The sequence below is a fragment of the Chlorocebus sabaeus genome, chromosome 11 (assembly GCF_047675955.1).
Source record: "Chlorocebus sabaeus isolate Y175 chromosome 11, mChlSab1.0.hap1, whole genome shotgun sequence".
NCBI lineage: Eukaryota > Metazoa > Chordata > Mammalia > Primates > Cercopithecidae > Chlorocebus > Chlorocebus sabaeus.
The window spans coordinates 24,408,514-24,422,222 of NC_132914.1; the positions used below are offsets into that span (position 1 = coordinate 24,408,514).

Below are 13,709 nucleotides of genomic sequence, written 5' to 3' on the forward strand. Positions count from 1 at the left end.
TCAACTTTTGGTTGAGGATCAGTACAAATAAATTTAAAAACAGAAAGTGTGAGACAAATATCACGAGTCAGTTTTATTTTGCTTTAACACCATAATAGCTGTTTTCGATATTTACTTAACCTTTGTCTCCTCTATATTGTTTCCTGACTTACCTGCAGTTGGAGTGGGCCTAAGCCTGGTGTTGCTGCGGCAGCAGCTGCCATGGTAGTTGGGATCAGCTGAACAGGGTAAGGGTCACCTAAGTAAGAGAATAATAGAGGCGTCAGCACCTTTTATCTACTCTCCACCTGCAAATTAAACTCATGCATTCACTCTTTCCAAAAGCCTTCTTTTGTGTGCCTTGCTGAGGCCTAATGAAAAGCTCTATTGTGCAGCCTTTTACTAACACTCTTTTCACAATTCTGGCTGAGAGAGGAATGTGAATAAAAGGCACAAGCAATTAAGGCGGAAACCTCATCCTTTTTTCATGATGTATTTAGGAAAATGGGAGGGAAAGTGAGCATTGATCAGAGGGCTGCACTTTATAACACACACGCGCGTGCACACACACACAATTTTAATACGAGCACAGTAACTCCTCAGCAAATTTACAGTATTATTATAAAAGGAATTTAACTTACTTTTATTTTAATGAATTAAACTCCAAAGATGTAAACAAAGTAGCTTATCTTTGAAATGCTATGTTACTGTCTTGATTCAAATAATCACTTAAAGAATATCTTATGGACAAATTAACAATGAAGAAAATATTTTATGTGTTTTTCAAGTTATATGAAATGTTGACATCTTTGTTATCCAGGGATAAATGTTTACAAAACTATATTGTAATGAAAATGGAAAATAGATCACTTCCCCCCTGAAGTTTTTTTATCTATTAAAAAGACAGAGTAATTCAAAATTAATCCTGAAGTTTTATTGTTATATGACCTGTAAAAATATAGCCACACACACAAACATACAGAGAAGCACATAGAGAAGATTAGTCTGCTTATTTTTGATGCAAATCAAGGGGCTTTTCTTAATGAGTAAAGAGGTACAATAGTTGCATAGGGCCCAGTGACTTGCTAAGAAATAAAAGTAATGTACATTTTTTGTTATCTGACACATAACCGTAGCAAATAACTAAAAATAATAGAATAATTCTGTAATATATAAAACATTTTGTAGAAATCTAATTTATAAAAAATGTGTTGAATACTATATACATGAAAAATATAACTTAAAATAACTCAGTTAATATAGCCGTTCAAAACCATTTATCGAGTAACTGCTATGTATTAAGCACTCCTCTTGGCACTAGACATAAAGCTTTGGAAAAGATTAATATGCAGATGTGAATTTACTGGGAATTTAATGAAGCTTAAACTTTGGGCTTTTGAAAATGGCCTCTTGCAGTATGTTCACTATATATTTTTATATTTGTCATATATTTTTATATTTATCAGTTTTTGTAATTTGTTGTGATTTCTTATTATAAATGAATATTCACTTTTGTACCTAAGTGTGTGTGTTTGTGTGTGTGCCTGAGTACATAAAATTTTTGCATTTTTATTCTAAAGAGAGTCTGCCAGGTTATTTTTTAGGCTTCAAAATAGCTGGATCTACCTCTGCAGATCTGGCCTTCCAAAAGCTTACAGTTTAATGGGAGAAAAAGATAATTAAATGATTAGTATCAAATATAATGGCAGTTAAGACAATGAAGTAGATAATGCTGTGGACTGCACTGTGGTTGTCCCAAACCTAGTCTAATAGGTTAAACACAGCCTCCAGGAAAAGGTTATGTTTAAGCTGAAACTTGAATTAAATTATAGTTAGCTAGACAAAGAAGGGAAGAAAGAATGTTCCAGGCAGGGAGACAATTTTCATGAGGAATCAAATGGAAGTGTTAGTCATAACCCAGTCCCTGTATTGCTGAAGTACACAGAGCAGGTAGGGAATGAGATCAATGGATTGGGGAGGGAGTCACATGCCAGATTATGTATGATTTTTGTAAATATTAAATGATCTAAACTTTATCCTACAGGGTAAAGGAAATCATGAACGTGGAAAACAGATGGGTGGAATAAAATCACTTGAGTTGGAGGTTGAGAGCTGTAATCAACTAGTAAACGGATGCAGAAATCTGTATAAAAGGTAATAATGGTCAGACTAGGGTGGTGACATGGGGATGGAGAGTGAGGCAGGGACTCAAGTGGTATTTAAATGGTATAACTGGTAAAACCTAATGACTGTTATATATGAGAGTAAGAGAAGATTCAAGGATGACTTCCAGGTTTTTCACTAAAACAACTGATTGACATGTGGTGGTATATACTGGGTCAGTAAACACTGATTAGAAGCAAGACTGCCAGGTGGGGCCTAAAGGGTGTTGCTGGGGGGAAGGAACAAAGAGTTCTGTTCTAGATATTTTCAGTTTGAAATTATGATTAGATATCTAAGTTGAGGTATGTATTAGACACTTGATAAACATGTTAAAATGTTAGGGGAAAAGCCCTTATAGGAGACATAGACTTGAGAGTGGTTAGCGTGTATCTGGAATTTAAGCTGTAAGCCTTGATGAGACCACTTAGGAGTTAACCGTAGATAAAAAAGAGGTGCAAAAATTGGACTGTGGGATGTACTAACATTTATAGTCAGGGAGACAGGTAACTAGCAGAAGAGACTGAGAAGAAATGTAAATTTCCAGAAGCCAAGTAAAGAAAGACTTCCAGACAGTGATTATTTTTTTTTTCAGTGCTGGATTTAATAATGTGGATATCACTGGCAACTGCAACAATGGCAGTTTCAGTGGAGTGGAGGTTGAGAAAGCCTAATCAGAAAGAGTTTGATCAAGAGACGATGATCGAAGGAAAGGAACTGGAGGCAGGAAGTACAGACCCTTGCTTTTCAATGCAAGATTCTAGGTGAGGGGCATTAGCATCACCTAGGAGTTTCTTGGAAATGCACATTTTTAGAACCCACCCTAAAGCTACTGTGCAGGCAGCCCCTAAGATAGAACCTCCAATGACTCCCACTCCCTGGTATTTATGTCCCATGTAATCCTCTCCCTTTCAGTGTGGCCTGGATCTGGTAATTGCCTTCTAATGCACAGAATATGGCTAAAGTAATGATATTTTACTTTTGAGATTAAGTTACAAAGTGTTTTGACTGTCTTGGTTGCCCTTACCCTCTCTGTTGGAGCAAGCAGCTAGGTTGTGAGCTGCTCTATGGAAAGACTCACATAGCAAAGGACAGATGTTTTTGGCCAATAGCAAGCAAAGAAATGGGGCATACCAACAGTTAATGAAGGGAGCTTGGAACAGATTCTCCCCAGGCCAAGCCTAGAGATGACTGCAATCAAGGCCAGTACCTTGACTACAGTGGGAAAGATCCTGAGCCAGAGGTACCCAGCATGGCTGTGTCCAAATAAATGTTTGTTGTTTTAAGGCACAACAGTTTTAGGCTAATTTATTGAAGTAGGAAACATGTGACATCTGAATCAGAATTTAAATTTTAACAAGAGCCCTAGATTATTTGTATGCATATTTAAAAGAGTCTGAGAAGTGCTAGAATAGACAATTACACTGAGGTGTTTTACAGTAGCTAGTGAAAGTTGTGTGATCAAGCAAACTTTATAAGAAGGTACATATGTGGAAAAATTATACCATGCTCGTATGCTAATGAGAAAGATTCAGTAAATACACCAAAAACCTGTGATACAGGAGAGAGAAGGGACAACCAATATTACATGATGATGCTTTGTTTATCATTTCATATGTTTAGTATTCAACCTCCCAAACACTATCCAATTTTATAACAGGACATTTAGATATTTAAAAGCTAAATTCATGCAAACTAGTTAAAATTGTAAATACTATTATAGTAAGACTATTAGAATTGACAATATAAATGCTTAAAAATACGTAATTCATTTGTATTCTTAACTTAGGATACATCATCTTAAAATTAACAAAAGCAAAATTGTAGAGACTGTGGTACTCTTCACAGTGAAAATTCATTTTATATTATTTATTTTCCCTGTTGTAAATTAACCAATTCATAAGCACTTTAACATTTCTCATGAACAGAATTCTGCTAGCTGCTGTGAGACAAAACAAAACTTGGTCTGTATTTACTGTATTTCTGTCTTTTCTAATTAAGTGCTTATTTGAATAATGTTGACCATCATCAGTAGATACTACAAGCGGTAAGGGAGAACTAATCTAGGCTTGGCTTCAATCTTAAGGGAATAGTTAAAGAAGAAAATAAGAGTGAGCTTGGCCTTGAAAATGTGCAGGTGGAGGGGAGGAGAGACGTTTCAGGTAGGGTGAAACGCATCAAAGCAGAAGTATGACATGCTAAAGGAATGTAGAGAAAAAACAATTTAAATAACAGGTGATAGAATAAAGTAGAGGGAAAAGAGATTAAAGACAAGGAGTTGGGAAACTTTTAATACTCCAATCTTGAGATCTGGATATGAAAAGGTAATGGACAAGAAATGAAACTTTAAGAAGCATTATTAAAGAGGTTAAGTAGTAGGAAGTATTAAAGATCACCTGATTCTCCATCCTAGAGACAAAGACATATTCCTAAATTTGTTTGTGACATATTCCTAAATTTAACTCCTAAATTTAGCAAAACACCTGCAGATGTTTGAGACACTTTTGCTTTACTGGCATCTAATTATTAATATCAAATTATATATACATGTAAAGCTCAATTACTTGCAATACAGATTATTCCATAAAATGTTAAAATATGCATTATGTTAGAATCTATTTATTTCCTAAATTAATGAATGTGTATCAATGAAATTAACATTATCTTTCTTTTGGATATGTACAGATATGTAAATAGCTATTTTGTTTTACTCATGCTATATTGTATGTATGTAAATGTATGTATACACAGGAATACTTTGGAGATATTGTAAGTTTGGTTCCAACTACCACAATAAAGCAAGTATCACAATAAAGCAAGTTATGCACACTTTTTTTTGTTTCACAGTGCATATAAAAGTCACGTTCAGACAAAACTATAGTCTATTAAGTGTGCAATAGCATTATGTCTAAAAAATATACACACCTTAATAAAAAATACTTTATTGCTAAAAAAATGCTATCATCTGAGCCTACAATGAGTTGTAATCTTTTTGCTGGTTAAAGGCCTTGCCTTGATGTTGATGGCTGCTGACTCATCTGGATGGTGGCTGTTGAAGGTTAGGGTGGCTGTGGGAATGGGAATTCCCTTCCTTTTCTTCTCTTTTTTTTTTTTTTTTTTGAGACAGGGTCTGACTCTGTTGCCCAGGGTGGAGTGCAGTGGCACAAACATTACTCACTGCAGCCTTGACCTCCCGGGCTCAGGCAATCCTCTCACCTCAGTCTCTTGGGTAGCTGGGACCACATGCCCACACCACTCCAACCAGCTAATTTTTTGTAAAGACAAGGTTTTGTAATATTGACCAGGCTGGACTTGAACTCCTGGGTTCAAGCAATACACCCGCCTTGGCCTCCCAAAATGCTGGGATTATAGGCATGAGCCTCTGTGCCTGGTGGGAATTTCTTCAAATGAGACAACAATGAAGTTTGCAGCATTGATTGACTCTTCCTTTCACAAAAGATCTCTCTGTAGCATGTGATGCTAACTGATAGCACTTATCTACAGCAGAACTTCTTTCAGCTTTGAAGTTCCATCAAATCCTGCCACTGCTTCATCAACTACATTTATGTAATGTTCTCAATCCTTTGCTGTCATTTCAATAATGCTCACGTCATCTTCACCAGGAATAGAATTCATTTCAAGAAACCATTTTCTTTGCTCATTCATAAGAAGAAACTCCTCACCCATTCAAGTTTTATCATGAGATTGCAGCAATTCAGTCACACTTCAGGCCCCATTTCTAATTCTAGTTCTACTGCTATTTCCAGCACATCTGCAATTATTTCCACCACATCTGCAATTATTTCCTCCACTGAGGTCTCGAACCCCTCAAAGTCATCCAGGAGGGGTAAAATCAAATTCTTTCAAAATCCTATTAATGTTCGTATTTTGACCTCCTACCATCAATCATTAATGTTCTTAATAGCATTTACAATTGTAAATCTTTTCTAGAAGTTTTTCACTAATTACATTTTTCCAGATCCATCAGAGGAGTCTCTATGGCAGTGAGAGACTTATGAAATGTATTTCTGAAACAATAGGGCTTGAAAGTCAAAATTACTCCTTGACTCGTTGGCTGTAGAACAAATGTTGTGCTAGCAGGCATGAAACGACATCCATCTCCTGGTACACTACCATTAGAGTTCCTGGGTGACTGGGTGCAACTGTCAATGAGCAGTAATATTTTGAAAGAAATGTTTTTTCTGAGCTGTGGGTCTCACTAGTGGGCTTAAAATATTCAGTAAATCACGCTGTAAGTAGATGTGCTGTCATTCAGGATTTTGCTGTTCCATTTATAGAGCACAGGAAAGGTAGATGTAGCTTAATTCTTAAAAAAAAAAACTAAGATTTTCAAAATGGTAAATGAGCTTTGGCTTCAACTTAATTCACCAGCTGCAGTAGCTCCTAAGAGTCAGCTTGTCCTTTGAAGCCAGGCATTGATGTGTCCTCTCTAGCTATGAAAGTCCTGGATGGCATCTTCTTCCAGTAAAAGGCTGCTTTATCTACCTTGAAAATCTGTTGGTTAGTGTAGCCACTTTTGCATCAATGACCTTAGCCAAATCTTCTGGATAACTTGCTGCAGCTTCTACATCAGCACTTGCTGCTTTATCTTGCACTTTTATGTTAGGTAGATGGCTTTCTGAACCAACCTCCCCAACATCAAACTTTTCTTCTGCAGCTTTCTCATCCCTCTCAGTCTTCATAGAATTGAAGAGAGTTACAAGTCCTTGCTCTGGATTAGGCTTTGGCTTAAGGGAATGTTGTGGCTGGTCTGATCTTCTCTCAATTACTCAAACTTTCTATAACTCAACAATAAGGCTGTTTCACTTTCTTATTATTTGTGTGTTCACTGGCACAGCACTTTTAATTTCCTTCAAAACTTTTCCTTTGCATTTGCAACTTGTCTGTCTGGTGCAAGACGCCTAGCTTTCAGCCTACCCCAACTTATGATACAGCTTCTTCACCAAGCTCAATCATTTCTAGCTTCTTATTTAAAGTGACGGATGTGGGACTCTTCTTTCACTTGAACACTCAGAGGCCATTGTTGGGTTATTAATTGGCCTAATTTCAATATGGTTGTGTTTCAGGAAATAGAGAGGCCCATGGAGAGGAAGGAAGAGAGGAGAATGACCAGTTTGTGAAGCAGTCAGAACACAAACATTTTTTACGCTTCCCATCTTATGTGGGTGCAGTTTATGGCATCCCAAAACAATTAAAACTGTAAGATCAAAGATCACTGATCACAGATCACCCTAGCATATAATAATTACCAAGTTTGAAATATTGCAAAAATTATCAAAATATGACAAAGAGACATGAAGCGAGCACATGCTGTTGGAAAAATGGTGCTGACAGACTTGCTCTATGCAGAATTGCTATAAACCTTCAATTTGTAAAAGATGCAATCTGCACGAAACACACTAAAGCGAAGCACAATAAAATGAGGTATTCCTGTATGTGAAAGTTTATATAAGCTAAATAATTTTATATGTGTTGTGGGTTGAATTATGTCTGCCTACAAGTTGATATGTTCAAGTTGTTACTACTTGTACTCCAATGTGACTATATTAAAAAACAGACCCTTTAAAGAGGTAATTTAAGATAAAATTAAGTCACATGCATGGAACTTAACCAAATATGCCTGATGTTCTTATAAGCAGAACAGATTAGGACACAAACAAAATAGAGTCTGGTATGACCAGGTGTGGACACAGAGAGAAGGTGGTCATCTACAGGCTGCAAAGAGAGGTATCGGAAGAAACAACCCTGCCGACACTCTGATCTCAGCTCTATAGCATACAGAGCTGTGAAAAAATAAGTTTCTGTTGTTCAAGCCACTCAGTCTGTGGTATTTTGTTATAGCAGCCATAACAAATTTATGTTTTATGTTTGCCATATACGGCCTTATGTCAATATATTTGGTGTTTAAGTGAATTGGGGAAAACAAAAGACTGGCAGCAGGAATTTAAAAGACTACTACAGTTATTATGTATCTTTAATCATATATAGTTTCAAATATAGAAATATAACCAATATGTCAACTAATTTCAAAAGGTTTTTGTCTAACAGCACTAGGCTGTTTCAACGATGTTCACCCAACACATAAGCACGATTAACTTAGAGCATGTCTCTACCTTGTTACCATGTTTTCAAGCCAAGATTACTTTGGTTGAAGTATGCTCCAAGTTATAATAAAGTAAATACAAATAAAATACCTGTGAAAATTTTCAATACAGTCATTTAACTCTCAATTTGAAAAATTCAAAATATATTACATGGATGTGTCAGTGTTCTACAGCAGACACAGAATCTACAAAGCTTCACAAACAAGGTCGAGGTAATTGTTAATGGCAAAGGAAAAATACAGAAGCTGCTGTAAAAAAAAAAAGAGTTTTTATTGAAGTAAATACTGTCATCTATTTGTGCCATTCCTCAATTAACTGTACTAAAAAAAAAATTACAACAGTTTTATTTTGTAAATACCTCATGAAGTTCATACTTAGTAAAAAAATCATATAATGGAAAACTTTGACTTTTAAAGTTCAACCATGTGTAAGTTATTCAAATTGACTTTCAAGTAGTTAAAAGTAATTTCTTCTACTCTTCCCTAGGTTTTAACCATTTGAACAATTTTTCCCTAAGCCTTTCCAAAATTAATTTGCTTCTTATTTCAAGACCAAGCAAGGAAATTCTAGCTCAAAACCAAAATATTTCAAAAAGCTAAAAAGTATACTGAGGCATGTTAGTCTATTGTTTTCAGAATATAACATAGCTTACAGTGTCTACTGACACAAATGATACAGCTCATATTAACTCTTTAAAAGCATTCAATTGCACCATTATTATAGTTATTCATACTTAGATATTAATTATCTCCAGTCATACCATGAAGAATGCATCTCTATACTATATAACACAGCCTAAGAAAAACAATTTTTCCAACAAGATTATTTAGGATGAAGAAAAATGTGAAATGCAGATGTGGTGTTAACAAGAGTCAACAACACACACTATTTCATCTACTGAACTAATACAAAAGTTTTGGACAGTTTTACGGCATTATCTTCACTGAAATGTGGAGACTCATTCCTTTATTAGCCTTTCATTTCTTTTTATTTGTTTTTGTTTTGCCTCCTTAACAAACATCAGATTGCCTTCTCTAGGTGCTGGGAAATATGAAAATTAACCCCTTCTCTGACATACACACATACAATCCTGTCCCAGTCTTAATCAAGTGAGGAGGATTCACCATGTAAACTAATCCAAATATACAATAAGCAAAGTAGAAGAGTGTCAAAGTTATTCTGGAAACCTGCAAGAAAGAACTCAACCTGAAAGAGACTCAACAATCAAGGAATTGTATTTACTGAGATGTCTCTTAAAAGATGGCCACTATCACTACCAAATTATACTTCGGGACCATTTTACTACCTCCTTTCCATGTATTATAAATGGTAGAGGGTCAACGGTAAGCATGCACCTTTCAGTGCAATGAAGATTGCTCCTATTAAAAACCTTCTCAGATTGGTACTGAAAGTACCCTGTTCTTACCACTGTCATTTCCAGGTGGAGGAGGCCTTGTAGAAGTCTATGACAAAATGAAGTTAGTAAGGACACTGTAGATGGAACTTTGGAAGAAAACTGCTTTCTTTCATCTCATGTTGCTTTCTTTCAGGTCATGGGCTGATAGAGAAATTGGTGGGTGCCTTCTACTTGGGGGAGCCCCCTGCCATTCACAGAACTAACAATAACAACTATCCTATATTTATGCCTCCATCCAGGGATATTTTCATTACCCTCAGTGTTTCTGATGCAGAAAGGGAATGGGAAACTATTCAGCTAAAGAAGCAAGTAGAGCTCATATGTTGAAGAGCCTTATGTTTTCCTTTGAAGGCAACGTTAAGTCACTGAAAGGTTTTAAGCAGGAAAGTAGTATTTTTTGTTACTATTTGTGTTCCAGATATATCAGTTTTGTGGCAAGGCATAGAACGATTGGAAGAAGGAGAGACTGGAGATAGAAATGTTAAAAACTATTGCGGTAAATCAATGAAGGAGAGCAGAGAATAGCTTTGGGAGACAGACTTGATAACTGATTTGATGAAGTAAAAGAAAAGAAAATATGTGAGATTTTTTTTTTAATGTTTGAAGTTTTATTTTGGTATATGATTTAAGAAATACTGTTTCTGTAAATATTTAATTATTCCCACATCCTTTTTGAATAATTACTTGTTTTCCCACTGACTTGAAATGTGGGAAGCTATTATTTGTTGACTTTTGGCACTCTGTTGAAAATATTTTACATATACATATACACATATATACATATATGTAAATATATAAAATTGCTTTTAGTCTTCACAACAACTCATTAGGGTAGAAATTATTATTCCTATTCTATAAAATTTTTAAAGCTGCTCAGGCTTGTCCCAAGGTTAATCATTACTAGAGTCGTTACTATTTTAATAAGGAAAACATTAAATTGTAGAACACACAGACTACTTTTAAAGCATTATGCAAATGTACACTTCAATTTTCATAACATATTCACCTAATTTCCATTCAATTAACATGTATCCAACTTTTACTATGTTGAGAACACGAAGCACTAAAAGGTACAATCCTTGCCTTCAAAACACTTTCAGTTATGAAAATAAGACATATAAATATGGAAAGTGAAATGAATCAAAACTATACAATTGGAATCAAATGAATATAGGCAGTAATTACCACAGAAAGGAATTTATACAAGTTGGATCACTGGGGAAAGAATCAGTGGAGGGGCTGAGATTGAGTTAGGCCTTGAATATAAAATACAAAGTAGAAAAGATGAGAGAAGCCTATGAGCTGAAATGCCTGCCATAGAGTAGATGCTCAATAAAAAAATGAGCCCCAAAGTAAGAGGTACAACAGGATCACAGAAATGACCAAGCAAAATTCTTCAAGAACCAGTCTGTAGTTGAACCCATTTCACTTAGTAGCAAAAAATATTTAGAAGGTTGATTACAGTCTATCGATGACCTCAAATATCAAAGTAAGAAATTTGTACATAATTACGTCTTTAAATATATGCATAATTACCTCCTATCCTAAAAAACAATGAACTCTCTAGAATATAAAACCTCTTCTAAAACCACCATCTATTTTCTATCATCTAAATTGTTAAAAACTAGTAATAATCTTAAATCCTTCTCCTACACTTTAGTCCTCAATCAATATATTTTTGGGGAAATGCTTTATAAATCTACTAATGACCTCTGAATTGCCAAATTGTAATCAACATATATCTGCAATAGCTGACTCTGTTAATGATTCTCTTCTTTTCTAATTATATCTATACATTCTCTTGGTTTTTCTTAAAACAGCTGTTCTGGTTCTCCTTATATCTTATTCATGCTGACTTTATTATCTGTTTCTGCAATAGGCTGCTCCACCTTCCTTCATCTATCCCTTCCTTAAATATTGGTATTCCTTGGGGTCTAATCCTTGGCACTTAGTTTTTCTCCTTCTATTCACTTTATCTGAATGATCTTATCCAATCTCACGGTTCAGCAACCATATACAAACTAATATATTCCAAATCAGTGACTGTAGCCTAGACCTCTTCTACTGTTTTTTTGAGCAATTCTCCCTAGCTGTCCCACAGTAAGCTCCATCTTCGCATGTACAAAATGTAATTTATCATTTCTTCCAGAAACTGCTTCTACTCCTGGTGTTCTTATATCACTTAGTGACACTCAGTCACCCACACTATAAATATGAAAGTAACCTTGATTTCTCCATCCCTTTTACCCTCCATGGCCAATAAATCATGAAGATCTTTTCCTTTAAACTCCTAGGTCTACATTTCTTTCTATTATAAGAGCTTCTCAATCAGTCTCCCAGGCTCTAGTCCTCTGCTAATGAAATTCATTCTCTATCTAGTTTCCAGTAGCATTCAATCAGTCAATCTGTAGTATTCATTCTTTGTATTTAAAGTATTGTAAGTATTTATTAATGATATACAATGTGTTAGGGGCTGAAAATATAACTGTGGACAAGAGAAGCATGCCTTGATATGGATATATGGATGGATGAATGAATATAGATGGATGGATGGATGAATGTACAGATAGATGGATGGATGGATGCCAGTATGATCTCCATCCTAGGCTTCAGCACTTTAGTGGTTTTCTGGCTCCTATAGTATTTGTCTACACATATTTCCCTGAATTGGTCTCATGTCCTCAAAGTACTACTCACTTGTCACTTCCTACCATATACATTACTCTTAACAATTATTTATAGGGCCATGTCCACCCAATTTTATCTCTTGCTTTCTGGTCTTTAGGCTTTTTTTCTGCTTGGAACAGTCTGTCTGTATCCCTTCAGCCCATTCACTTCTTCTATTGTATAGCCACCTTTATCGTTTAGGTTGACTTGAGACCCCTCACACTAAGAATCCTTTCCTGATGCTTCAACACTCTTGGATTTAAAGTAATTCCTTTTTCAAAGACTTCTCTTAAAATGTGATGCATATCCATATATTACCAGTGCTTACATCCTTATTTTGTCTGTTGGGGCTGATACAACAAAATACCATAAACTGGGTAGCTTATAAAGAACAAACGTTTGTTTCTCACAGTTCTGGAGGCTGGAAAGCCCAAAATAAGGGCACCGGCAAATTCTGTGCCTGATGAAGGCCCATTTTTTTTGATGAATAAATGGTGCATTCTTTCTGTGTCCTCACGTTGTAGAAGGAGCAAGGCAGCTCTCTGGGGCCACTCTTATGAGAACTTTGCCCTCATGACCTAATCACCTCCTATTAACTTGAAGGTGAGGATTTCAGCATATGAATTTAGGGTAAAAATAAACATTCAGACCACAGCAATCCCATTTCCCCCAACGAGACTAAGAGCACCTAAAGGGAGGAATTATGTCTTACTCATCTTTAAATCCCCAGTCCCTAGCAAAATGCCTGACACACTGAGGCCTATTACAATGTTTATTGACTGAATAAACGAAGGAAGAATTCATTTAAGAAATTAACAAATTTCAAGTACAAGAGACAACTGTTGGTATATCAAAAGCTTAAGGTTTAGTAGAAAAAACAGATTATAAGACAATAATTATACAAATAAGTAACAAATTAGTTTTTTGTGCACGGTTTAATTCAAACAAATATATGTTGACTTGCAAATGTTAAAAGGAAGACTAGATAATGAAAGGTGACAGAGAGGCATAGAATTTAGAGGTAGGAGGAAATCAGGACCCAGATAAGGTAGTTAAAGAGTAAAATAATCTCTTTTAACATATTTCCATATAGAAATAATTCTTTTATAATATTACATAATTTATCTCTTGTAAATTTTGATTTTATAAACAATTCTTATCCTCTTGGGTATGAAAAGTAAATATGCACTTCCAAACTCCTAAAATGATTTCTGTTCATCAACAAGAATCTTTTATTATGATTTCATTAAAGCACTGGCGCTTGGTCATTGTATCCACTAGAAAATAAGATGTTACATATAAACATATAATGAAAACAAAATCATTCTTTATTGTGATTGTTTCATATCATTTTATACTTT

General features: G+C 35.2%; 1 protein-coding gene across 8 annotated transcripts in view; it reads right to left on the reverse strand.

Moving 5' to 3' along the window:
• The window catches only part of SOX5 (SRY-box transcription factor 5), a 1,032,593-nt gene that overhangs the window by 112,880 nt on the left and 906,004 nt on the right, over positions 1 to 13,709 (reverse strand). For all 8 annotated transcript variants that reach the window (XM_073020544.1, XM_073020543.1, XM_073020542.1 and 5 more), the window contains one exon: positions 153 to 238. In XM_073020544.1, the coding sequence (XP_072876645.1) occupies positions 153 to 238 (86 nt within the window). The remainder of the gene's footprint in view (positions 1 to 152; positions 239 to 13,709) is intronic.